At 43.9% G+C, this 23,718-nt stretch overlaps 6 protein-coding genes and 1 long non-coding RNA gene across 9 annotated transcripts in view; 3 read left to right on the top strand and 4 right to left on the bottom strand.

Moving 5' to 3' along the window:
* Positions 1-1,365: 1,365 nt before the first annotated feature.
* Positions 1,366-3,901, bottom strand: LOC109539244 (MOB kinase activator-like 1). 2 transcript variants are annotated; one of them, XM_019906880.2, is made up of 4 exons: positions 3,687-3,901; positions 2,913-3,079; positions 2,628-2,855; positions 1,366-2,260 (listed from the first exon to the last, which is right to left on the bottom strand). In XM_019906880.2, the coding sequence occupies exons 1-4, from the start codon at positions 3,698-3,700 to the stop codon at positions 2,016-2,018; spliced, it is 654 nt and encodes a 217-aa protein (XP_019762439.1). In that variant the 5' UTR covers positions 3,701-3,901; the 3' UTR covers positions 1,366-2,015. The 2 variants fall into 2 exon arrangements, with proteins under 2 accessions (XP_019762439.1, XP_048524464.1); XM_048668507.1 differs by lacking the exon at positions 3,687-3,901 and adding an exon at positions 3,461-3,668.
* Positions 3,902-4,005: 104 nt separating this feature from the next.
* Positions 4,006-5,530, top strand: LOC109539243 (ribonuclease P protein subunit p30). The gene is made up of 4 exons (XM_019906879.2): positions 4,006-4,254; positions 4,590-4,962; positions 5,020-5,277; positions 5,338-5,530. The coding sequence occupies exons 1-4, from the start codon at positions 4,152-4,154 to the stop codon at positions 5,483-5,485; spliced, it is 882 nt and encodes a 293-aa protein (XP_019762438.1). The 5' UTR covers positions 4,006-4,151; the 3' UTR covers positions 5,486-5,530.
* Positions 5,488-8,016, bottom strand: LOC109539242 (atypical protein kinase C). The gene is made up of 3 exons (XM_019906878.2): positions 6,470-8,016; positions 6,310-6,413; positions 5,488-6,256 (listed from the first exon to the last, which is right to left on the bottom strand). The coding sequence occupies exons 1-3, from the start codon at positions 7,912-7,914 to the stop codon at positions 6,018-6,020; spliced, it is 1,788 nt and encodes a 595-aa protein (XP_019762437.2). The 5' UTR covers positions 7,915-8,016; the 3' UTR covers positions 5,488-6,017.
* Positions 8,017-8,087: 71 nt separating this feature from the next.
* LOC109539245 (iron-sulfur cluster assembly 1 homolog, mitochondrial) lies at positions 8,088-8,901 on the top strand. Its single transcript, XM_019906881.2, has 4 exons — positions 8,088-8,285; positions 8,364-8,417; positions 8,477-8,552; positions 8,607-8,901. The coding sequence occupies exons 1-4, from the start codon at positions 8,205-8,207 to the stop codon at positions 8,783-8,785; spliced, it is 390 nt and encodes a 129-aa protein (XP_019762440.2). The 5' UTR covers positions 8,088-8,204; the 3' UTR covers positions 8,786-8,901.
* On the bottom strand, positions 8,850-11,459 carry LOC109539241. The gene is made up of 7 exons (XM_019906877.2): positions 11,274-11,459; positions 9,986-11,221; positions 9,729-9,934; positions 9,619-9,673; positions 9,394-9,566; positions 9,072-9,307; positions 8,850-9,012 (listed from the first exon to the last, which is right to left on the bottom strand). The coding sequence occupies exons 1-7, from the start codon at positions 11,367-11,369 to the stop codon at positions 8,930-8,932; spliced, it is 2,085 nt and encodes a 694-aa protein (XP_019762436.2). The 5' UTR covers positions 11,370-11,459; the 3' UTR covers positions 8,850-8,929.
* Positions 11,460-11,757: 298 nt separating this feature from the next.
* Positions 11,758-23,718, top strand: part of LOC109539210 (E3 ubiquitin-protein ligase HERC2) — a gene marked incomplete in the record, with an annotated part of 23,571 nt that continues 11,610 nt past the window's right edge. The window contains 38 exon segments of the mRNA XM_048668506.1: positions 11,758-12,159; positions 12,227-12,395; positions 12,458-12,711; positions 12,765-12,861; positions 12,914-13,070; positions 13,126-13,299; positions 13,355-13,610; positions 13,660-13,789; positions 13,842-14,039; positions 14,095-14,468; positions 14,528-14,608; positions 14,672-14,846; positions 14,899-15,073; positions 15,124-15,266; positions 15,333-15,518; positions 15,573-15,780; positions 15,838-15,959; positions 16,012-16,185; positions 16,748-17,078; positions 17,142-17,410; positions 17,499-17,785; positions 17,847-18,024; positions 18,082-18,338; positions 18,392-18,608; positions 18,659-18,853; positions 18,908-19,044; positions 19,102-19,734; positions 19,788-19,980; positions 20,030-20,349; positions 20,415-20,511; positions 20,566-20,761; positions 20,817-21,033; positions 21,094-21,339; positions 21,402-21,669; positions 21,729-21,902; positions 21,954-22,117; positions 22,169-22,372; positions 22,433-22,763. Of these exon segments, the coding sequence (XP_048524463.1) occupies positions 11,935-12,159; positions 12,227-12,395; positions 12,458-12,711; positions 12,765-12,861; positions 12,914-13,070; positions 13,126-13,299; positions 13,355-13,610; positions 13,660-13,789; positions 13,842-14,039; positions 14,095-14,468; positions 14,528-14,608; positions 14,672-14,846; positions 14,899-15,073; positions 15,124-15,266; positions 15,333-15,518; positions 15,573-15,780; positions 15,838-15,959; positions 16,012-16,185; positions 16,748-17,078; positions 17,142-17,410; positions 17,499-17,785; positions 17,847-18,024; positions 18,082-18,338; positions 18,392-18,608; positions 18,659-18,853; positions 18,908-19,044; positions 19,102-19,734; positions 19,788-19,980; positions 20,030-20,349; positions 20,415-20,511; positions 20,566-20,761; positions 20,817-21,033; positions 21,094-21,339; positions 21,402-21,669; positions 21,729-21,902; positions 21,954-22,117; positions 22,169-22,372; positions 22,433-22,763 (8,212 nt within the window).
* On the bottom strand, positions 16,152-16,602 carry LOC109539211. 2 transcript variants are annotated; one of them, XR_002172096.2, is made up of 3 exons: positions 16,560-16,602; positions 16,384-16,495; positions 16,152-16,330 (listed from the first exon to the last, which is right to left on the bottom strand). It is a non-coding gene; the product is annotated as an uncharacterized LOC109539211 (long non-coding RNA). The 2 variants fall into 2 exon arrangements; XR_007281985.1 differs by having other exon boundaries at positions 16,384-16,506; positions 16,560-16,584.

Consider the following 23,718-nt stretch of genomic DNA (forward strand, 5'->3'; position numbering starts at 1 on the left):
CCCTGAATTTAAAGCTGGATCCGCCCCTGTTCCGACTTGTTTAATTGTGGATTGGAATAGTCATCGGTGAGCGAATTTGGAATTTAATTTAAAAATGTATAAAAGCTGCAATGTTGAAAAACATTTCATTTTTATCTATGGGCGGCTTTTAACAAAGTTGGCTGAGAAAATGCCGCTTCTATGGTAACGCATACAAATAAACGCTAATCTCTGACAGCTTGTGTCAAAGAGTTTTGCCTCAGAGGTGTTACCATTGTGCATCTCTCCTGGTAAGCAGTTCTTATAACGTAATTTAATAGAGTTGAAAAGAGAGCATGATTTGTTGCGGGGTTTTGCATATCATTCGCTCCACGCGCTTCTTTTGCGATTTTTTCGGAACTTCAATTGAAAAAAATACTTCAATCTAACCTAATCTATTATTATTAAAGTTCACTTTTATGACAGCCGATATCTACATATAGGTCTAGTGGGAAAAAACTGAGGCATTTCCATAATCGTCCGCACGACACGGCAGAGGCTTTGAAGCGTAATATTTTCCAAATTACGTACCACCGCTCACGTAGTTTCCACACGAAACTGAAATCCCCCCCGATTGTTTTACTCCAATAAGGACTTAAAACTGTTTACGTTTTGAGTTACTAGGCGAAACTTTGCCCCTGAAAGTTAAATTGAGGATATGGAAAGTTGAATTGCGGGCTAAATATCAGTCCTAAGTACCCGCCATCCAAATACAGTGCTTCATCCGGTGCCAGTTTTTCGGTTTATCGGTGGATTTCGTGTCGGGATACAATCCCCTGGTCTGAATTATGTGCAAATTATCAACCTTAAAGTGGTGTCTATGGGATTGCTTCGGTTTTCTGGAAATTAGGGCCGGCGGGCGCTGTGCCAGCATTGCCGCAATATTCTGCTTGGAAAACCTACAGGGTGTACAACTTTTAAAGAAAACATCACTTCGTTCTAACAATGATTTTATCACTTCAGGGCAAAATTGCGACTACTAGTCTGCCGCCTAATTTTTGCACAATCTGAATCCTTTCGACATCGCCCTGAATAATGATTAATATCTAGATTAAAATTCTCTTTATAAAACATAATGAAATTAACCAGAACCTTCTCTATCCAAGACAATCGTCCCCTTTCATCTTTATCTAATTTGTATTCCGCCAAGCCGGCAACTCTATATATAAGTCGTCTTTATCTTCCCCTGCGTCTAGAAAGAAGGAGATTTGTGCCTTGAAAAAATACGCAATCACATTTCCTCCTAATTGGATTGGTGCCTAAATTTAGAATACACCAGTCAATCCTGGGATTAAAGATAAAGTTCCGTGATGCACGATGTGGGAATTGTCGCACAAAAAGTCGAGCTCCAGTTGTAATAAGGTTTTAATAAAATATTTACAAATAATAACAGTAAAATGATCATAGCCTTTGACAAAAACTTATCGCTTTCTACGTATAATAGTCAACTAAAAACCGCGTGCTAAGCGATCACTTAAAAAGAATCGTACAAAAATTATATCACTATGTGTATGTATAGGCTTAAACTAGTCATCAGCAAACCAAAGTAGTACAGTACTTACCGAAGAATGCGAATGTGTGAAAATATTTGATTTTTTATGAAATGTATGAAAAATACACATCTCTAGTATAATATTCTTTCGATTGGGTATTCTAGTGCGCATAGCCACGTCTTCATCCAAGGCAATGCCCCTACATAGAAACCAAGGCGGAGTTGGGACAAATTCGAAATGCTTAACAATGGAAACAAAATGAACGTTAATACTTATCTACGAGACCAAACATGTTACACCCTGTATGATACTGTGCCCTAGATGTTCTACTATCGCTTTATGTGAGGATACAGCTACACATTGTCATAAATCCAAGGCTGCAGACCCATTTAACAAAACCGACAGGGGCATGGAAGATGCTTAAACATCCCCGAACAGCCAACCATGATCCATATCCCTATAGTGCAAATATGAAGCATAATTAATTCGCGAATCGATTTTGCTTTATCGCTGCTCTTTCGCGGTCAATTTGTCGATGAGTTCTTGCAGTGGCGCCAGTTCTCGCCTCTCGATCAAGCTGAACTCCTGCACGAAGAAAATAAAGTGCTTGAATGAGGTGTTGAGATGCGCCTCCTCTCCCAGTTGCACCACTTCGCTGAAGTGCTGATGGTAAATGTGGGCGTACACCCTGAACAAACGTTTCAGGATTGTCTTGGCTATGGATTGGAAGTTTTTCGGAAATGGAACGCCTGAAATACATTCGTTTTAGTAAAACCCTGATGATGTTCTGTACTGTGCTTCCGGAGAAACAAAATTGACTATCCAGAAAGCAGTTTTCACCACTATTTCAATAAATACTTTTGTTTTCAGTCACATTGAGGGCTATTTCGATAGGGCGTCTTGCTAACGGTTTGTTATCTAATAAAAATTAAGCTCGCGTATTTACATAATCGGAAATCCAATGAGACCGACCGCTTGTTACGCAATGCTAAAAACGGCAGAATTAATAGACGTTGAGGTGATTAAAATGGAATTACCAGAGCATTAAGCGAAACGCTATTGCCAAAGAGAAACCATAAACTAACTAACTGGGACTACGAAAAACGAGGTTTTTACCGATCTTCGAAGGGAAGAGAGTCTCGTCGTCCAACTGGTCCTGCACCCAAGTCATTAAATAATCAATGTATTTAGGTGCCGAACATTTGATGGGCTTCTTAACGGTGTGGCCGTCCGCCCAATGGTACTCGTACTTCGGACCGGCAGACATGATTGGGCAACTGTCCTCTGTGCAGAATTCTGTTATAGTCCCATAGAGCATGTTGATTTGATTGAAGAAGTCCACAGCTGAAAATCATAGAATGCTGGTTTTTCTGCGGCAAATAATATATTTCCTGCACGTACTGTTCACCGCAACCCATTCATTCAGATCTTCCCCTTCTGGTAGCATAACTGCAAGTCGCAGATTGCCAGAGCCCAATGTGGCTGCAGCATGCTTCATCAATTCATACTGATGGGTTCCTTCGGGTATATTCTTTTTTGGCTTAAATGTTTTGGATGAACGGCTCCCACTGTAAAAAATAACATGTCCACTGCTAAAGATACCGATTCGAGCTCAAACCAGACAATGATTTAATTAATGCTGCAGTTTGGTGCGTTTAGAGCAGCTGTAACCGGTTATTTATTGAATGTATTGGAAGGATTTTCGAGCAATAAGCGCAAAAATGGCTTCAGACTTGCAGTCCACCATAGAGATCCATTAAGGGCCTTAAAAATTCAAGCAAGACTTAAAACCGTGCAAATGCAATACTGTTTGTGCACTTTTCGTGTTGTTGTGAAATACGCTTGTAAACCGTTGGTCTGCACACATGGAAAACATTAATCATTAAGTACACAAACACAGTATGCCATTAATGTAATGTTAAAGCCGATAAAAACAAATGTTATTAAACCTGGACAGATCATCGTCTTCATCGCTCATGGTTCAATGGTTTGTACGAACTACGAACTATTGGGAAGCACTTAAACCGCCAAAGCAGGACTATGCAAACCCATTAAAACCCCCGATACCCATGCAATACGAATCAATCTGGTATAGATTTTATTTTAGAAATGATTGCTGCACTAAAAATAGTTACTGCAGCTTTTTTACCTTAATTTACCGTGACTCATACTTACAAGAGAAAGCTCATAGCTGGGCTGTTTCCGCTCAGCAATGCAGCAGCGCACCTCTTCCAATGGATGGAAACGGGAAATCTTCGTGGAAAACCGAAGGTTTTCTTTAAGTAGCCAACTTTGGAATTGTCTTGACAAAATCAATGACCTTTCGCTCAGATGTTGAATTGTTTTGATCACAGTTTGATGTCATATGGTGGAAAAATCGGTACGTCAACTAGGGATACGAGCTAAGGCATGCCGCATTGTCTTACATCTCTTTTACACTTGCGAAATAGCAATACCATCTGTGTGAGCTAGTTGCAGCGCTCACGTACCACGTTGTCTAGTTATACTAATCTGGAAGACGAGCACGAAAAATTACTGCAACAGAGCAAACAGTGCACAGTTTATTGGAGGTTATGTAACAGGTGTAGTGTTTGTAACAATTTAATTTTAATTGTTGTCACAAAACAATAGGCGAACGAAATGCCTGACTGGAACAATACAGGATTTTACGATTTAAATGTGCACGAATCGTGCTTGGAACCTGCCGTGCGTGTGGTCACCTTGCAGACTCTGTATAATTTAGGTAAACATGCTAGTTTTTCAACTGTAGCTTCTGGGGAGTTAAACCACGCTTAGGGGTTCACAAAGCGCTATCTAATTACGTTGCTACCTCAGTTTCTCCAGTAAAACATCCCTCAAGCTGTACCCTCAGTGCGATGCGAGTCTAGTCCACTTTGCACTTAAAGTGTACGTGTGACGACTGGTTTGGGTTAGTTTATATTAATTTAATTAAGGAGTTAAATTGGTTCTAATGCGTAGAACCAGATGAACCTTTAGATCGACCAAAACACTTGGTAGCAAAAGAAGCAGCTATGTTCGTGAAATTGTAAATTATTCACCAGTTTTGGGCCCTCATAGGATATCGCACCATAGCCGTAAACCAAGTTGTTGAGGTGGATGCCCATCCAGAGACCAAAAAGAAGAAAAAGAAAGGCGAACCGCGCGATGTTTGGGCCGATGTGCTTCCGGAGCCGTGCAATTTGCAGGAGTTGAGGAAGTTGGCTGTAGACCTAAATGTCAAGAATGTTACCTTTCTGAATCGACTCACTCTGATATTCGCCAGCCAGGACAGCTTGCACCGATACCTCAAGTCTAGCAACTTTAAAAAGTACGATATCATTGCTGTTATACCCACGACCACGCCAGCTTTAATGTTCATCTGCAGCAATTTGGATGCTGATATCATCGGCTTCAACCCGCAAAACAAGCTGACTTTGAGGATGAACAGAAAGTATGCAGGTTTGCAACCATTTCTTTTGCTTTGAGAGGAACATTTCTCCATTTTTAGGATTTACACTCAACTGGTCGACAAAGGGTATCATTTTGAGTTGACCTACAGCTCGGCCATTCAAGACTCAACCAAAAGGAAAAACCTAATCCACCTATCACATCTTTACCATACGTTCGGCAAATCGAAAAACATAATTTTTTCAAGTGCCGCTGAAAGCCATATGTTTATCCGAAGCCCCTACGATGTGACCAGTTTGGGATTGTTATTTGGATTGAATGAGCTGCAGTCGAAAAATGCGATTCTACACAACCCAAAGTATGTTGCAGGCAAGATCAATTTACCCAGCGGATGGTAAAGCTGACTTTTTGTCTATAGGAATGTGATTTTAAATGCAATTGGCCGACAGCACGGAAAGGCCGTAATGATGGTAGAGAATACGGAGCCAATGGACTTGGATGAACCAATTGTCTTGGACTCCGATGAAGATCCCGATGAACCGGCTCAAAAAAAGTCTAAACTATGAACCCCTGTATTTATAAGAATATATTTCAATTGCCATACAAGAGTATATAAACGTTTTAGTAAAAAGTCAGCACATTGCAGTTCAAGCCCTAAAACGATGCTGCTGTGAATATAATACAAAACCTCCACGCAACAACATATTAATAAAAATAAGTACTTAAATACTGTTAGGTGTGCACCTTAAAAACATATGAAGATGTCCTTTAATTAAAAAAATAATAATACGGTCCTCTCTAATAGAAACGGGGAATAAATACTGACAAAAATGGAAAGTTCAATTTTCGAGCCACATCTTAGTCGCCTGGAGCAAAAGCAGCTTATATTTGACCCGAAATATGTACATAGATCAGAAAATCCAGCGGTCAGAAAAATCGTACATAATGCCCAAGAAAGAACTGTAAGCACTTTGCTCCTTCCAAATATTAATTGAATTACTTAACCCAGTCCAATTTTTTGCTAATCATCCAGTTTATACAAATTTTTAATGGAATGTCGGAATGGAAATCATATCTTCAACCATGCGTTCCAAAGTGTCATACGCAGTCCTCCAAAGACATCAGCAGTGGATTTACGTACTCGAAGCCCTCGAATTCGGATTGGTCAATTTTCTCGATAACCCGCGGATCGTCTGGAGTGAGGTGCACCGGCTCATCGGTGAATTCAGGCGGGAAGTTTGCCAAATCGCGGTCGGAGTCCAGCCTGGGCTTGTAAGGAGGAGGTACTTGTTTCTGTTCTAACAAGTCCCAGTCGATACTCTTGAAGAATTGGTGCCCTACAAAGCAATGAGACTGCGTAAACGCGTTTCTTGCAGCTCGTGCCATTTACCTGTAATGTCCACAAAGGACTCGGTGCTGTAGCAACCCAATCGGTCGGCAGGATTTTTGTTGAGAAAGCCTTTGAGGACATTGGCTGCTTTAACACTCAAAGACCTAGAAAGAGATGCGGATGACAAAAGCAGTCTAGAGCGAAGAAGCCGAATATTTACCGAGGAATTCTAATGGTTTTCTCCAAGATGACCTGGAACAAATAGTCTTCAGTGTTCTGATCAGGATTCTCAGAAGCTCCAGCAATATCGAATGGGGATTTGCCTGCCAGCATTTCGTAAAGCAGAACGCCCAACGCCCACCAGTCGACCGAAAATCCATAGTCCTCGCCTCGCAATATTTCAGGAGCAATGTAGTTGGGGGTTCCGCAGAACGTGGATGTTGTGTCCCCAGGCCGGATTCCCTCTTTGCACATTCCATAGTCAGTCAGTTTAATATGCCCTTCGTGGTCCAGCAGGACATTGTCGAGCTTCAAGTCTCGGTAGATGATGCCCTTGCAGTGCAAAAAGTTCAAAGCGAGCGATATTTCGGCTGCGTAGAATCTTGCATGTTCTTCGGGCAGTTTTCTTTGCCTTTGCATGTGGAACATCAGATCGCCGCCTCTCACAAATTCGATTACGAAAAAGAGTCTTGATGGCGTTTGGAAGCAGGAGTGCAAACCGACAAGGAAGGGATGATTGGAAGCCGTTTCAAAGACGTGTTTCTCCGTTTGCACCCAGTCAATGTCTTCATCATCAGTCACCAAGGCCTTCTTGATCACCTTCATTGCATATATTCTCTTGGTCTTCTTCAGTTCCACCATCAGCACTTTGGCATAGGAGCCACGACCAATCACGCGGATTAATTCGAAGTCATTCAGGGAATATTGCCTTTGGGATCCAGGCTCCAGCTCTTCCAACGGCCTGTTGGGATCTTCAACTGGCACAGATTCGCCTGTTACATCCGCAGGAGTTTCATTGAGATCTCTTGCGTAGTCCTGATGGGCTTTCGCGGTTTGGTTTGCAGCCACTGGAGCCTCTCCATTGTTTAGCTGGGAAGTGTCTTCCCGTGGCAACGTGTCTCTGTTAAGATCAATGGTGCAAGCGACATTAACTGCCTTGTGACATTTTTTGTGCACCAACAGTTTGCACTGGATGCACTTGAAGCCCTGGCGCCCCAGGCCCCAGATTCGGACATTGCACAAGGCACAAAATGCTCTTCTATTGAATCTCTTCGCTTGGAAAATGTGACCGTTCACTCTGTACAGTTTACGCCATCGTCGCGCCCCCCTTCGATAGATGCTCCTGTCCTCCCCCTGGCAAGGCATTCCAGGCTGCGACGGGGCATTGGGGAAAACGTGAATTGTCAACTCGGAATCCTTATTGATCTCATACAGCCGGATGGCCTCGTCTAGTTCAAGCTGTGTGGAAATTGTGCATGGGTCACCCTCCTCGTCCACCCACTTCATGGTGAAGATTTGTTCATGGGAAAAGCGACATATTTCCCTTATTTCGTGGCAAAGCTCTTCAAGTGTAATGGTACAGTTGATGTAAATGATGAGGATTTCACCACTATACGCGATTTTCGCTCGGATCTCATTGTTATTCGCTTCTAAGGGTGTGGGCATCGCGATCCTTAACTAATTGAACTAAGAACAAGAATCTGCTAAAGAACACAAAAAAAAACAAACGAATCTACGCCTCGTTGACAGCCCTGTCAGTGGTGAATCATTCCAGGATTGCCAATGCCAGGAATGTTGGCAATGGCTGCTTTTTGTCAGTGTTTACGTTCTAACTTCACCTTAAACATCATGACCTTAACCTGCTTCAAGTTTACTTGCTGAAACGCAGGGCAGTTTCGATGCCAAAATATTAGAGTTTTGAAGCACAATTAGTTAAAATCCGCAGTATTTTTCCAATGGCAGCAAGAACTGTCGCCACCGCAACAGTGAGAGCAGTCAAACGCAAATTACTGCCCACAAGACAGGCCCTGACACTGGTAAGAGCTGCAACAAATCGATTATATAAAATGTGTAATCTGTAAACTGTTTTTTTCTTTCTCTATGGTAAATTGCAGACTCCTGCAGCTGTTGGCAGAGTCAAGGAGCTGTTAAAGGACAAGAGCGACTATGTAAGTGAGCTAGTTTGCATGCCCTTGTGCCCCCCTTCAGAATTGACTAAAACTTGCAGGTTGGATTAAAAATCGGTGTTAGGCAAAGAGGATGCAATGGGCTCTCCTACACCTTGCAGTATGCGGATAAGAAAGGTACTGGTTAAGTCCCAAGTGGGCAGCGTCAACCTCAAGCTGACCTTTTTTCAGAAAAGCTGGATGAAGAGGTCGTGCAGGACGGAGTGAGGGTTTTCATAGACAAGAAGGCACAGTTGACCCTGTTGGGTACCGAGATGGACTACGTTGAAAACAAACTAAGTTCAGAATTTGTGTTCAACAATCCGAACATAAAAGGCACTTGTGGATGTGGGGAGTCGTTTAGTGTGTGATTAATTAGCTGAATGGGCTCCCAAGTTTTCTTCGAGCAGCCTGAAACTCAATGAAGGCATTGTAGATAGATAAATATTTATTTGAACGATAAGTAAATGTAAGTAGATAATGATAATTGTCGTTGTCATTCTTTCCTCATCAGCCTATAGAAGCTTCGGCTGTTGCTTCAAGTTGGAAATGTCCAGGATTTTAGGAGATTGTCCTGCTTGCTGCTTTTGTCGACCCTCTGGAATGGTGCACAAACCTTTTAACATTTTTACGCAGTTCAAACAAGCTTGTTATTACCGTTGTTAGAGGTTGAGATCAAATTGTACTTTTTCATGTACTGAAGCGTCGCAAAGGAAAAGTCTGGCCTCGTTTTGATGACACCTACATTAGGAACATCTTTTTGCGTATATTGGGGCCCTTTGGCAGCCAGTTTGGCCAAATGGTCAGCAGGCAGGTACTTCATCAGTAACTGTTTGACCATAAAACTGACATCGTCCTCATTGTAACTCACACCCTCTCCTTTCCCGAGTACGCTAGAACAAAATTTTTTTCTATGGCAAAGACTACACTTAATAACGGAGCCAGTTGCAACATTTGAAAATAAAGCGCTATTCCGTACCTGCTATTGCCGGAACTTTCATTTTGCAAGTCGACACCTATTCTCCTTAAATGCCTCATGGTGGTCTCTTTCACCTTATGAAGTGTCTTCTGATTTAAATTGGGGCTTCCCATGTTCGCCAGTTCCTTAGACGTTTCAATATGGGCCTTTTGAAGCACTTTGTTCACTTGGGCCTGAAACACTCACACATGGACAGCGGTTCTACTGATTATTGCGACGAGTTACCATGAGATTTTTGTAGAAAGTGTCGCTCTGGGAAGAGCTGTCGTCATTATCGTCTCTGAAAATCGCGCCAATTAGCCAGCGTTATTTTCAATTTTTTGTTGAACACTCACGAATCAGAGTCATCGAAATCTTTCATGTTGATTTTGATGCTCGGCTCGGGACTGGGGCATGTTTCGCGCACTTCGATGGGCTCTTTGAATACCATTGACGCATCCACAAGAGTGTCTTTAACATTCCCGCGCTCCGCAATTTCTTTAATTTGCGGCGAATTGCGTTCACAGTCTTTGGCATTCATTGGCAGGAAGTTGTTCGAGTTCTACAATTTTTAAGTAATTACTATGGCACAGGGACATGGGAATACCGTCACCTTTAACGAAGGTCTTATAACTGAAACCTCATAGCTGGTAGTCATTCCAATAGAGAAATTCGTGGAAACACAATTATTTTCCTGGTTTATCTTGTTGAAAAACTTTCCCTCTTCTAGATTCTGATTAGGTTGCGTACTGCTGATACATCGCTGTTGAATAGTTTCTACAGAATCTGTAGGGGGGCTGTTGAATTGGCAGCAGTGTGTCCTCTGGTCTTCCACCTGATTCCTTTGCATTGAAACCAATTCCGTCACTTGCTGTTGCAACAGCATAATCTGGTTATTTTGCTGTATGATTTGCTGGCTCTGCTGCGTAATTATCTGCAAGAGATCTTTAACCGATAAATCGTCTTGGGTTTTTGGTTTTATTGTCTCGAGCTCTGTGCTTCTTTCCGTGCCCGAACAACAGCCGCAGCTTCTCGATTTGAACCTTAACTGTTCTGGAGAGTTTGTTTGATTATTTAATCTTGGCAAGGCCCTGTTCGCGGCTTCGGAGCAGCTTTTCTGGCCATTAAACCGATTTTCTACATTTTGCTCCGATTTATTTGCTTCTGATCCATTGCTATGTGCGTATCGCAATTGATTATTATTTGAATTTTGTACCGATTGACTCCCAGTCCTTTGAGATAAATAGTCCAGATGGCTCACACTCTGGAATGGCCTTAAAGATTCATCGGGATTGTTATTGCAGCTGGGGGGCGGACCACTACTAATCCGCCTGGATTGGAAGCTCTGTGGGGCGTCAACTGAAGTAGTTCTTTTGTAGTTGAAAATATCGGTCACTGAATCATTAAGCACCCGATTATTGGCCTTCTGTTGTTCTTCTAAAAATTCCTTGTATGACTTGGGGATTTTCTCGGGCTCTTGTTGAGCCCTGGGCGCTTCTACTGGCACTTCTTCTGGTTGTCGCGCGGGCTCTATTAGACTGAGGTCTAACTGTCGACTAGGAATATTAGCCATGTACATGTGCTCAAATTTTGGAATGTTCTCCCTTTTGGGAATAGCAGACTGTGCATTTTCCGGTAGCTTCGATAAGGTTACGGGACTATCAAACCGGACCTGTTTTTTCAGAATAGAGCTGTTCTGCGACATGGGAAAGGGCAAGTTTTCCTTGTTAGCTCTCAGGTGTGGGTTTTCATGCCCTTGTCGCCACTGGTTGTAAGTGGTAAACACGTTTTTGGGGCCGTTGGAAGGGCACAGAACCGAAATTTCTGGCACCACTGGGGTACCTGTCAGCTAAACAACAAACATAAACGCACAAATCAGTGATTGTAGTGAAGAAACTTACCATTTCCTTGCTAAAAATAGCTGGAGGTTGTCTTGGTGCTTCGTACAACGAATCCATTGGGTTTTTCAACTTCTTTTTAAATATGTTTTCAACCATTCAGTTTCGGGAAAATACGGTTCAGGTTAGTTTTAAAAATCTGTCAGCGTCAGCACCAAAACAAACGTTAACTTTATATAACCTTATTTCTACCTCCAATGCAAGGGTGGCTGATTTTCCCACAACAACACTGAAGAGAAGAGTAGATTTTTGCCTTCCTTGTCTGAAGAAAATGGCGAATGAACAGTGCATTAAAACGAAATGGCGACGGAACAACAAACGGAGACTGAAAATTTAAGAGCTGACAGGAAAGAAAACTGTATTGTAACGTTTCGCCATTTTGTCCAGTTTTCTTTACTAGCAACCCTAGACTCAGTTTATCCAACATAGGTAAGAGATAGAAAATACTGCTACATGGGATAGAGAAAGATCAAGCAAGTATATTTGCAAGTAGTGGGAAGTTTCGGCCAATGCCCTTTGGATTGTTGAGTTTATTGTCAAAATCAGCTGTTGTTATTAGAAAACTGACAAAACCTTGAGCAGTATCGAACCGAAACCATATTAGTTTGAAAAAATGGTTTCAAGAGGCAGGAAACGGGGCTTAGTTTAAGTTTGCCGGTAAATAATGGGACGAGGAGACATCCAGCTGAGGGCACAGCCCCGGCTGGACCTGCAATGGTTGAAAATGAATGTGGAGAGCATTTTCCATAGCAATGAAAACTTGGTGAATACTTGGAATGCCTTGATCTCAGATGGAGAGGTCACAGGAAACTTTTCTCCTGGCCTGCTTAACTCTGCTGGAGTGATGGCAAAGGAGGGTGAATTTGGAAAATTTTATTGTGGACAGAGGGTAAGATAGTTGCCTTGCGAGAGCAGCTACAAAACAGAACTTAAATAGCTGAACTATAATTATATAGGTTCTAACTTGCACCTGTTGTGATGGAATCTGTGGGCCACTAACCGGCTGCAATTGCCCTCCATGTCAGAATCTGGACGCTGAAAAGACCGCTTTATCAGCTGCAAAGAAGGAAAAATTGCCACTTGCGAGCACTCAATTGAACCAGTGGGCGTGGGGCCCGCAACCGAGTAAGCCCTTTTTTCTAATTAAAATCAGCTCTGGAAATCACTCTTATTCCCTTATCGTTCAGCTCCGGAGGAATTAAGGCAGTGCATCCAGAGTTTGAATTGCGAACAGTCCATGCTTTGCTCTGAGGCTGCCGATTCTACTTTATCTTCCACCCATTTACACTACAAGCTCCTGATTCTGAAAAGATATTTTATTGCCCTCAACCGCATGCCTTATTATGGGGAAAAGGAAACTTTAACTCAAAGTGCCAGAGTGGCGAGTAATGTTAAAGAAAGTTCCAACTCGGACAAAGATAGCAGTACAAAATCCAGAAAGGTGACTGAGGTGAATCCTTTATCCTGTTAGTCGCTAAGATTTTGATTCTTCAGGTTTCGCAGCTCGACCCTGTTGTTGTACTAGCTCGAGTGGGCTCTAGGGCTGCCTTGAATTTTGCCTTTGCATTTTTAAGGCGAGCCTGGCGAGTTGGTAAGTCTGCTTAAGACAGTTTAAAGGTTGGCTTTTCATTAATCTATTACAGGTGAAGATGCTGATCTTTGCACGGAACTTTTGATCGAATCTCTTGAAGCACTGAGGATCTTGCCTCCTTGCACGCTGTATGATAAAAATAACGTTTCTCCCGTGTGGCTGGAAGTTATGGAAAAATCTTCAACGTTTTTAAGACAAGTAGTGGAAGGGTAGGTTTTAAGCGGGAATAATTGCTGTTGGCTGATTGAGTTTCGATTGTTTTAGAGAAATATCGGGCGGTTCCAGGCCACAATGTCCCATACCGTTAGAGGATCAACACACCTCGTTAAACATACTTCTGGAGTTTGCTTTGCAACGGGGCGTCTTAAGCGGAATTTTGGACATGGTCCTTCTAATGCTGAGTTTGTGGGAGAAAACCGTGCATCTTCTAGATAACAAGTAACTTCCTGATGCATTAAATTGTTTGAATTGGAAAAAATATGGTTTCGTTTAGGGCATCGCTTCAAACGGCCAGCGCCCCTTTATTGTCTTTTCTGCGTCGTTTTTCCGAAGTTCCACTTGTCGCGTCAATATTCCAAGACCAGCAGACAAAGGAGTCCCAGCCGTCTTGCACGGCATTGTTCCTGGACATGCTCGATTTGCCTGCTGATGAACGAGTGGAAATTGATTTGAGGCAAGCGGCCGTTTACATCATGTCGCGCTTGGACCGCCTCGCTAAGCCCCATATGCCCCCTCTATCTTTTAACAAGGTGAGTCCAGAAAATTGTGTACTATGCTTGAATGAAGAATGTTTTGTAGTCATTACAGCAGAAAAACGGGCAACGATTGTGGGCTTGGGGCTCGCTAAACTGGGCTCCTAATCCCGGGCCCCAAGGTTGCGAATATTTGGCCGAGCTGGGAATCAGGCAGATGAAGTGCAGTGAAAGGGGTTCGGAAGGAAACCTTCCAAGCATGTTTCATCTTTAATTGTGGACTTTTAGGGGTGCTGCTATTGACATGCTCTGGCTCAGTGTATTTTGTTTATTACACCTCGGAGACTCAGTGTCCGCAGCAGATTGAGACTCTGAAAGAGAAGCAAATTCAGCTAATTGCCGCCCATGTTGAGGGCAAACATTACATGGCGCTAGATCGACATGGGGTGGTGTATTCCTGGGGATCAGGAGATGGAGGTCGTCTAGGTGAATTAGCGCTAAAGACAATCTATTACTAGCAAGCAATAATATGCGTTCGTAGGCCATGGAGACACCTTAGCCAAGGAGGAACCCGCAGTCATCGAAGCGCTCTGCGGAACAAAAATCATCGCTATCGAATGCGGAGCCACTTACAGTGCGGCAATTTCGTCCAATGGCTATCTGTACACTTGGGGACGTGGAAACTACGGCCGTTTGGGCCATGGCACTTTTGAGGACGTCCTTATACCCACTCCAATAACCTCATTGGCTGAACATCATATAGTTGCTGTAGCTTTAGGCTCAGGTGATGCTCATTCTTTATGTGTAACAGCGCAAGGGCTCGTTTTGAGCTGGGGCGACGGCGATTATGGGAAACTTGGAAGAGGAGGCGCTGAGGGCAGCAAAGTGCCTAGGATTATCGAGCAGCTTCAAGATGTAAGCCCACGTTTCGAAGACAAAGAAGTGTGTGACTTTGCTCATGTGTTGTTTTTCAGGTGGAGATTGTAAATGTTTGGTGTGGGCCCCACTTTAGCGTGGCTTTATCCAAAGAAGGGAAAGTGTACACTTGGGGGAAGGTAACGTCAACAGCAAAAACCTTGTTTTTCACACACAACGCAATGCCGATGTTACTGCTTTAGGGCGAAGGATGGAAACTGGGCCATGAAAGCGAGGACAATGTGAGAAAGCCGGAGCTGGTGGAAGCTTTGCAAGACAAAGCAGTTGTATTTGTCGCTGTTGGAATATCCCATTGCTTGGCGTTGACGTCCGATGGTGTGGTTCTGGGATGGGGCAAAAATGACAACAGGCAAATAGGTATAGTCGATTAATACTTAAAGGGTTTGCCATGAACGTTTGTTTTTCACAGCCGATACCAGCGAAGCCTTCATTCAGCAACCGCGAGTGATTGAGAGCCTTAAAGGGCATCAGATCGTTAACATCGCTTGCGGTCCCATGCAAAGCTTTGCCTGGACTGACGTGAACAATTTTACGCCTCTCACTGAGATACCCTTTGTCATGGACTTGTGTGAAAACACCTTCAAGTGAGTGGTTTGAAGTCCACATTTAAGGTTTGCTAATGGCAAACTTTCAGGTATCTGGATCAGCTTCTCAGCGTTGTTACTGTCCCACCGCCAACAAGTCAAGACAAAGAGTGCATTGCTGTATCGGCTCTGAACCTGCTGCAAATCCAACTTCACAGCGTGATAAACAATCGCATCGACCCAAAAGTACTTGGTAGGTGTTCGTATCCACTCAAAATTTCTGATTGGACAAGGGAATTTGAATGGTGTTTGCTTTAAGGCCTGGGACCTAACTCTAAGCTTTTGGCTTCCATCAAGTCCAAAGTGGTGCACTTTGCCAGCAGCTCGAATGTTCTGCTCACGGTGCAGACAGCCGCACAAGCGGTTCTCCAAGCTGGATGGTTCGTTTTGCTTCCCACACCCCAGGGCAGGGCCAGAACCTTGTCAACACTTCTACTAAATTCTGGTATGTGGATTAAAGTACCAGCGGGTTTAAGTTTGCAGCTGATTGTATTTGCAGATATGGAGTCAAAAATGTGCAAATCCGGGCACAGATTTATGACAGACCTGCTGGTGTGGTCGCTGATGGCCGATCGCGGTCTGGACAACGCTCTAAACGAGTTTCTCAGCGTTGATATTTCCGAGATGGCCAACCTAGACGAGACTTGCGAGATCGGATCTTCACCACTTGCTATACCGCTACTCTATCTGGTTCGACAGCTAATCCGGTAAGTTTCGTTTGATTGGCAAGGAACCAGAAACATATTTTTTGATTTTGATAATAGGAATAGTTCCACTATGACTCAGAGTGCCATGAAGGAATGCTCGAGTGGCAGGAGTGGGTCGCAAAAGTCGAACGCAGCACCCAGCTTGAAACTACTGCAAAGGTTTCAAAGGCTGCTGATAGGTGAAGGTTAGTCCATTTTTGCATGTGCGCTTTGTGACTCTGGGGATTGCAGGAAAACTTCTGCACAATTCCGAGTGCAGAGAGTCGGCAGAAACTCTTCTGGCAAAGTACCTGGAATGTCTCGGCAAGCATGCAACTACAACGTTGAACATCGCTTACGATATGTGCATCGCTAACGCAAAAAACTTCGTGTATGCCATGCAGGTGCTCAAGACTGATTTAATTGGTAAGATTCTGTCCTTTTATAAAATTCAGCGGAATTTCCGCAATTTGTATGGGCGTTGTGACCAGAAATGTTAGCACTTTACCCGCAATGTTGGCGATAAATTTGGGAAATTGCACTAGCCCCATTCTTATAGCGCCAACGCCTCCTGAAATAATGTGGGTGGATTAGGTTGGCCCAATTACTGTAGATAAAACGTACCTAAAGCAGCCACGATTTTAAACGGGAGGCTCAATATCAAGGATGGGTGGTGTATAATGGATTCTATTCCACCTGGTCCAACAATGGTACCCACGGCAGTGGACATTTTTCACTGAAAAAATACTGAGTGAAATATTTATTTAAATTAAAGCGACAGGGATTCAAAATGTACTTACATGCTGTTGCAAAACTGCGACTGCCACTAATTGAGCACTTTCCATTGTCAGTCAATATATAGAGACCCATCGGTTACAGATAAAGGCACTAATTACAGTAGTTGTACTAAAAGCTCATGTTATAATTCCTACTAATTCATTAACTGATAAACTTAAGTGTTAATGGGCACAAACGTGTAATTTTGTAGGAGTTTTACTGCCTGAACTGGTCGTTAGCCTGGTGCTGCTCGAGCAGAGCCGGGAAATGTTTCTCATATCCATGGACTGGCTGGCCTGTTTCAAGGAAATGCTCCGATGCATGGATAAACTGTGCAGAGTTGCACCTGAAATAGACAGTCTCGACCTGGACGACATCAGTTGGCCTGGTGTTTCTCAGGTAGCAGAGGAATACTCGCTTTTAACCGGCTTGACTGTAGCTTCATTTCAGTCAAAGCTTCCAAATTTCTCGCACAAACTGCACGACGATTTACCATTGATTAGAAAAGCCGATCTGGAGAACCACAATCTGGATGGAGGAAGGCAAGCGTTGACCCTCAGCGTCCAAAGAGTTTCTGGTTTTACAGTTAACTCATTCGGTTCCAGATGGTTGGTGTTGAATAATCGCGTCTACGATGTGCAAGACTTCCGCAGCGATAATCCCACTGTTATGGATGTCCTTCAGAGGTTTACTGGCAAGGACGCCAGCCACGTGATAAACACGTCGTTTCCGCACTTGCTGCCCTCGATCGAACACTATCTTGTCGGCAATTATTGCCTTCCTGAACCAGAAGCTGCGGTCGGGGGCAATTTGGAGTATATGTACACGTGCTCGATGCTCTTGGAGTGTGAAAGAAACTTGGGGTTCCTTTTAGGTAGGTAGCTACGGTTTTTTTCAGTCGTTTTGTGGGTTCCTACATATTTTCAGTAAGCAGTTAAAATCATTCATTTTTTCCTGCTTAGGTCTGCACGCCTTCAACTTGCGCCAAAGCCTTCCACAAAAGGAGGAAGAACGGCAGTCGAAACAATGGATTACTGCGCGCTTTCTCTGCGGAGGACTTCAAGTGGAACAACCACCCAATCCCTACGAGGAGGAAAAAGGAGAGTCGAGGAGCACAAATTCCACCGCTGACAACACGCCAACGGAAGCCAGCAGAGAGAATCTCAGCCACAGACCTCTGAAGAGCTTTCACCTACCAATCGACCGCATAAACTGCTTTATTAGTGCACTGGCTGAGAGCAGATTGTCGGTGAGCTGTGCATGCTTTCCTCTCTACTAGCGATTTTACTTAGCGTTGATGTTCTCTTTAGGATCAGTACGTAATAGCGTTTCTAGCGGTTATAGAGCAGCATTCAAAAGCCAACAACTATCTCACCAGAGTGGATTTTTCTTTTGAACATCCCATAGAAGAAATAGGCAGGGTTCTGTTTGCGGTTTTGATTAAGCATTTAGGCTTGGGATATGTTTTACTGCCTATTTTAGATGCATGTAAGTGAGCAAACGGCATTCTGCTGAGCTCTTCTGAGCGTGCAGCGTTTGTTGCAGATTCCACTCAACCGAATAATCTGAGAGTGCCGCGATCAATCACGGAAATGATTCGACTGGTGCACCAAAGCAAGTGGAATCTGATCAAACTGAGACAGGAGGCGAATAAGAGCTACAAAGAGATCTGCATACCGCTGTTGGAGAAATGTCGCTTTCTCTTGTACGAAGTGAAGCCGGCTATTAGTGTTGAGATGGAGGCCTTTAAGAAAGTCAACGCTCTATACAAGGAGCCGCGGGTTAGAACGCTGGTCAAAAAAGTACTAAGACTGATAATCGTCAAAGAACTGAGCACTAAGGAAACGGTTTTCAGGTGATTAAAGACTTGAAATGCGGCAGGCACACGTCAGACATCCAGAAGCCCGAAGACATTGTGAACGCCACCATTCAATCGCAAACCATCGACCGAAAATCGCACGAAGACCTGGTGAAGCAGTCGATGAAGAAGGCCCCGTCCGATGGAAAGATTGCCGAAAGCAAGAGCGAAACGGACGACATGAACAACGAAATTAAAAATGGGGCTCAGAAAGGTAAAGTAGCCGGCTGCGTGGTTTTTCCTGGGCGAACTTGAGGTTTTCAGGTGACGCCCGAAACGGACTGTCCGAGCCATTTGCTTCGAACGCTCTGAAAAACCCGGTGGAGGACTGGATCTACATGTCGGAGGAAACCGAACTGGATGAGAAATGGAATGTGGAAAAGCCGGAAAATCCGCTGCGAATCGAACCGAATGCTGAGGAGAAGGACAAAAAGTTGGAAAGCAATGTGCGGCTATCAGGTTAGTGCTATCTTCAAAGTGCACACAGTTTTCTTGTACCTTGTTTGCTTGAAGGTATCGTTACGAAGCTCACCGAGAAGCAAATGAGCAGAGTGTGCTCCGATAACCTCCACCTGATAGGGATGATTCTGGATTTTGTAACGCAATCTAACTGTGATATTGATACGCTAAGGAAAGTCATGTACTTTCAGGTGAGTGGCAGCTAGTTGAAATAGTGAAGACCTAAGTGAATGTGGCGTTCTTTGCAGGTGAAACGATCGAAAATTCGCAAGACTGGGCTGCACATGATCACACATCTGATAGACGAAACGTTCCTGTTAACATCGGTGAAATATTCAATAATTAATGGCTATCTGGGCCTGGATAAACGCGACAATCAAGCACAGCACTGTTTAGAGAACATCCACCTCGTAACGCCGTTCCTAAAAACGGAAATGCTGCTGGCTCAACTGAATATTGTTGAGTGGTGCATTCGCAACTTGAGAAATTACATTCTTCGAGATGTGCCGTCGAAGGCCTCGAAACTGAAAGGGAATGCGAAAGTTTCGTTAAACCTCGGCACGTACACTTTGCTGCGCGACATTCCCAGAGCCAGAATGCTGCTTGCGTTACTGGGAATCCTGGCCTCCAACTACTACAATGCTTTGGAGCTGAACCCATTGATCAATAGTGGAGTTCTCTCTTCGGTTCTTGCTTTGCTGAAGCAAACTGGATGCGACCAAGCCCTAGTGAGGAAAGTTTCGGAGTTCTACGTTCTCTATGCGGATGCAGTCGATGTGAATAGGCCGCGGGCTAGGGTTCTAAACGGCAGTGAGCTGACGAAGTTAATGAAGATTGGCGCTAAAGTGGCGCGTGGCGCTGACTGGAAATGGGGCGATCAGGTGGGGTTCAGGCCTAAGTTTCAACATGGAATTTCCTCATTTGATGCTTACAGGACGGGATACCGCCTGGAGAAGGCCGCATCATCGGCGAGCTGGGAGAGGATGGCTGGATTCGCGTGGAATGGTCAAACGGGACAACCAACAGCTACCGCATGGGGGTGGAAGGAAAATTCGACTTAACAGTGACCTCACCGCCGTCTCCAGTTTCTTCGGAGAGTGAAACCACCGACGAATCATGCGAAAGAAGTACTGAGACACCCTAAAAAGCATCTTATGTGTAACAGCCGGGTTTTAGGTTCGTACCTCATCAGAGACAACCAACTCATCAAACTGCTCCGAGATATGAGCTTAAATTTCCTGCGCAATTTGACAATGAGCGCAGCATTGTCGAATGACGATTTGCATTTTACGTCTCTTCATGGACTGGGCAGCCTGTTTTGTTCTGTGCTAAACTCCAACAACTCAGACTGGTGCTCATTGACACTGATTCGAACCATCTGCCAAACCCAACAGCTATGCAGGGCCTTCAGCACCAAGCCTTGGATCAGCATGCTGCTGGGATTCTTATGTCCGCCAAATAGCATCGGAGGAAACGAGTTTAACTTACCGAAGCAAGTAAGCAGCTTTTCAATCATCTGAAAGAACCCAAGAAGTATTAGAGAACCTTAACTTGTTTCCAGATTTTTACCGTCCGCTTGCTTCAAACGGTCTTGCAGGCCTGGGACATGGAAAATCCGGACATCCCTTCAGTGCTGGAAAAGCTGTTGAACATTTTGGGTAAGGACATGTGCGCTTTAAAACATCCGCCAATCTGACTAGAGTATGTTGCAGGGAATATAATCATAACGTGCTGTTATGATACGGGAAACAAACCGTTGTCCAGCAATAAATCGCTGGTTCTGCTTACGCAAAGCCACAGCAGCACTTTGGCCCAGGAGCTTATTCATTTGTTGCGCAGCTTGCATGGAGTGCTCGGCTGGAACCAGATTCTTAATGTCATTTTGAATCAGAAGCTAAACCTGGCTGGGTTCGTTTAGCAAACCAACTTTCTGCTCGAGGCCTTCATGGTCGCTCTTTTGCAGATACTTTCTAAGTGATCTGTCCACTTTGAACGACGCCCTCAATTCTGACCAGCAGCATTTCCTGGTTGTGGCTTGTCTGAATGTGATCGGAGCTTGGGACGTTCGACCTCGAGTGGGAGCTCTGGCTGAAATCGACAATACAGTTGGCACAGTTACTCGCGTAACTCCAAAGGGCCGATTGTGTATTCAGCTGCACGACAGCGGCGAACTTCGCAAGGTCAGCAGCACGATTGATTGATTTACCGGATAATGACTATAAGATTATCAACTCTGGCAGGTTTCGATCAAGGATCTGAAGCTCATCCCAGCGCCCGAGTTTAACTTCGAGAAAATGTCATTGAACGAAAGCTCCATCAAAACCTGGGCCAACTTGCTGTTGATCAGGCACAGCTCGCTTAACAGCCACGACCGTAAATCCTACCATGGTCAGGTGAATTTGGCGTATTTAAGGACTCAGCAGAACATTTTGAGCGCTCTAAATGCGACCAGAGTGCTGAAGTCCAATCAGTATCGGCTGCGAAAGGTGCCAAATGATTTTCTAATTTCAGACTTAAGTTTCAATTGATTGTTTGGTGTAAATTGCAGGTTTTAAAGTTTCCGGTCAACGGAATGGACCAGTCGCAAGAGCAGCAGTCCATAGAGGAGGAGCTCAATCAGCAACCGGTTTTGTTGGTGCAAAAGTTGCTAGTGAAAGCCACCCAACCAAGTCCATTAAAGCCTGGGTTCAGTTTGCAAGAAATGCAGCTGGCCGCATTGAACCTCAGCCAGTACTTGGCTGCTGAAGGCAATTTTGAAATTCCTTGCGGCATTAACAACGATAAACCGGTGACGGGCAGCGTGTGCATCAAGCCAAGTAATCTACGCTGCTAATGGGGAATTTAACCGAGATTTAATCCCCCGGTTGGGTTTTAGCAATGAGCGAAATTGCCACACCCAACAGCGAATGTTCCATAAAAAGCGTGATGAGTGAAAAAACCAGCAAGCGCATGGAGCTGGATGACGAGCCGGTAGTTCACCCAATTGTACACCAAATTGTAGAAATGGGCTTTACCAAGAAAGCGGTTGAATTTGCCATCAAATCTCTAGGTTGATGTTATTGCTGCCTTTGAGGTCACTTTTTTCAAAGCAATTTTTTAGCCATCGCTCCGGAAAACCTTGTAAGTCCAGAGGTAGTAATCAGCTGGCTGTTGGAGCATCCTGAGGTGGCAGCCGAAGATACCGAGTCCATAAGCTCCATTTATGAATCCGACACCGAATCCTTTTCGTATGACAATGCAATCGGGCAATGTATGGGAACTTATGTAAGGGCCGCTTTAGCCTCAGATACTTTTTACTAAAATGCGCTTTTTTAGGGAGATGAAAACCAGGAGTCTGGAACGCAGTATTGCAGACGGTCGCAATTCCTGTCCAATGATGAATACGCCATGTATGTGCGCGATAATGTGGAAGTGGGCATGCTGGTGAGATGTTGCAAAAACTACGAAGAAGTTCAAATGGGCGATATTGGGAAAGTGGTGAAAATCGACAGAGAGGGGTTGCACGATCTAAACCTTCAGGTGGGAGCAAAGCTAAGCGTTTGTGAGTCGGAATGTCTGGAAAATAGCGACACTTTGTAGGTGAACTGGCAGCACAAAGTCAGCACGTATTGGGTGCGATTCATTCATGTCGAACTGCTCGGTTTTCCTCCATCGATGCCCTCACCTGCCACCATCAAAGTGGGCGACAAAGTGCGCGTGAAACCGACAGTGACCACACCGAGGTACAAATGGGGCTACGTGACCCACGATAGTGTGGGCGTGGTAGCCGCAATAGCGCCCAACGGACACGACGTTACCGTCGACTTTCCAAAGCAGCAAAACTGGACGGGACTTTTGTCGGAAATGGAAGTGGTGCCTTCGAGCCATGAGGGCATTTCCTGCAACAGTTGCTGCGTGCAACCGATCAAGGGTGAGTCAATAGCGCCCCATACACGGGCAGATTATCCGTACAGTTCAGATACGTAGAGATTTGATTCGACAGATCCAGATCGGACGAATTAAATCTTTTCCTGTCCACTAATTAACATACCAAGCACGAGTGCCGATTCTTCCAGTCGGATTGTAGGTATCAAATCCGTCCGTTAGTGGAGTGAAATCTTACGTTTCAGACAGACTTGGTCTGGCGCGTGGTATTTCAAGTGAACTGAAAGATCTGGTCGTGGTAGAGGCAGATTAGTTAAACTAAGTGTTTAAAATGCGAGGCAAGAAACGAATTGATTGTGCTGGCATCATAGTGGTTTCAGAAAATCTACGCAAAAAAAGKGAGAAGAAAGTGGGTAGACTAGAGACTATAGACTGGAAGGGCGTCGGCAGCAATAGGCAAAAATGCGGCAAAAAAAWTAGAAATCGAATGCACGCTGGCATTTTTTTTATAAACACGTTATTAAAACAATTAAATACATAGTTATAGAAAATGAACAAACTATACAAACCGAACTAATTAAAACCAACGTTAAAAAGGCAATTTGATCTACCACTTTCTTAGTGAAATACTGCAAATTCTGAGAAACATACATATRTGTTCTGTGCGCACTAATCATTAGGTACCCTTTAGTTAAACCCCGGCYGTTCTGGGCAAYYTATTTGTTCGCTCATACAGTTGYTCGTAAAACCTATATTTTTWWATTTGAGCTTATATTATTAATGACTACATCTGATTTACTTTTGTAACTTCATATCTGAAATATGTCGTATTTAGCGTCGCCTTTAACAAAGAACAAACAATTTTTACCACAATTTTTGCAGTTAACAATTGAAAATGTAAACATCACGTAAAACATCATTGCGCTTGAACATATGTAGGGGCGTCCGTTTATACTTAGTAACAGGTAAACATCAACTACTATAAAAACATATATTTACAC

This window comes from Dendroctonus ponderosae, unplaced genomic scaffold, assembly GCF_020466585.1.
Source record: "Dendroctonus ponderosae isolate FM_Combo_2020 unplaced genomic scaffold, Dpon_F_20191213v2 Dpon_F_20191213_7, whole genome shotgun sequence".
NCBI classification, from domain to species: Eukaryota; Metazoa; Arthropoda; class Insecta; order Coleoptera; family Curculionidae; genus Dendroctonus; species Dendroctonus ponderosae.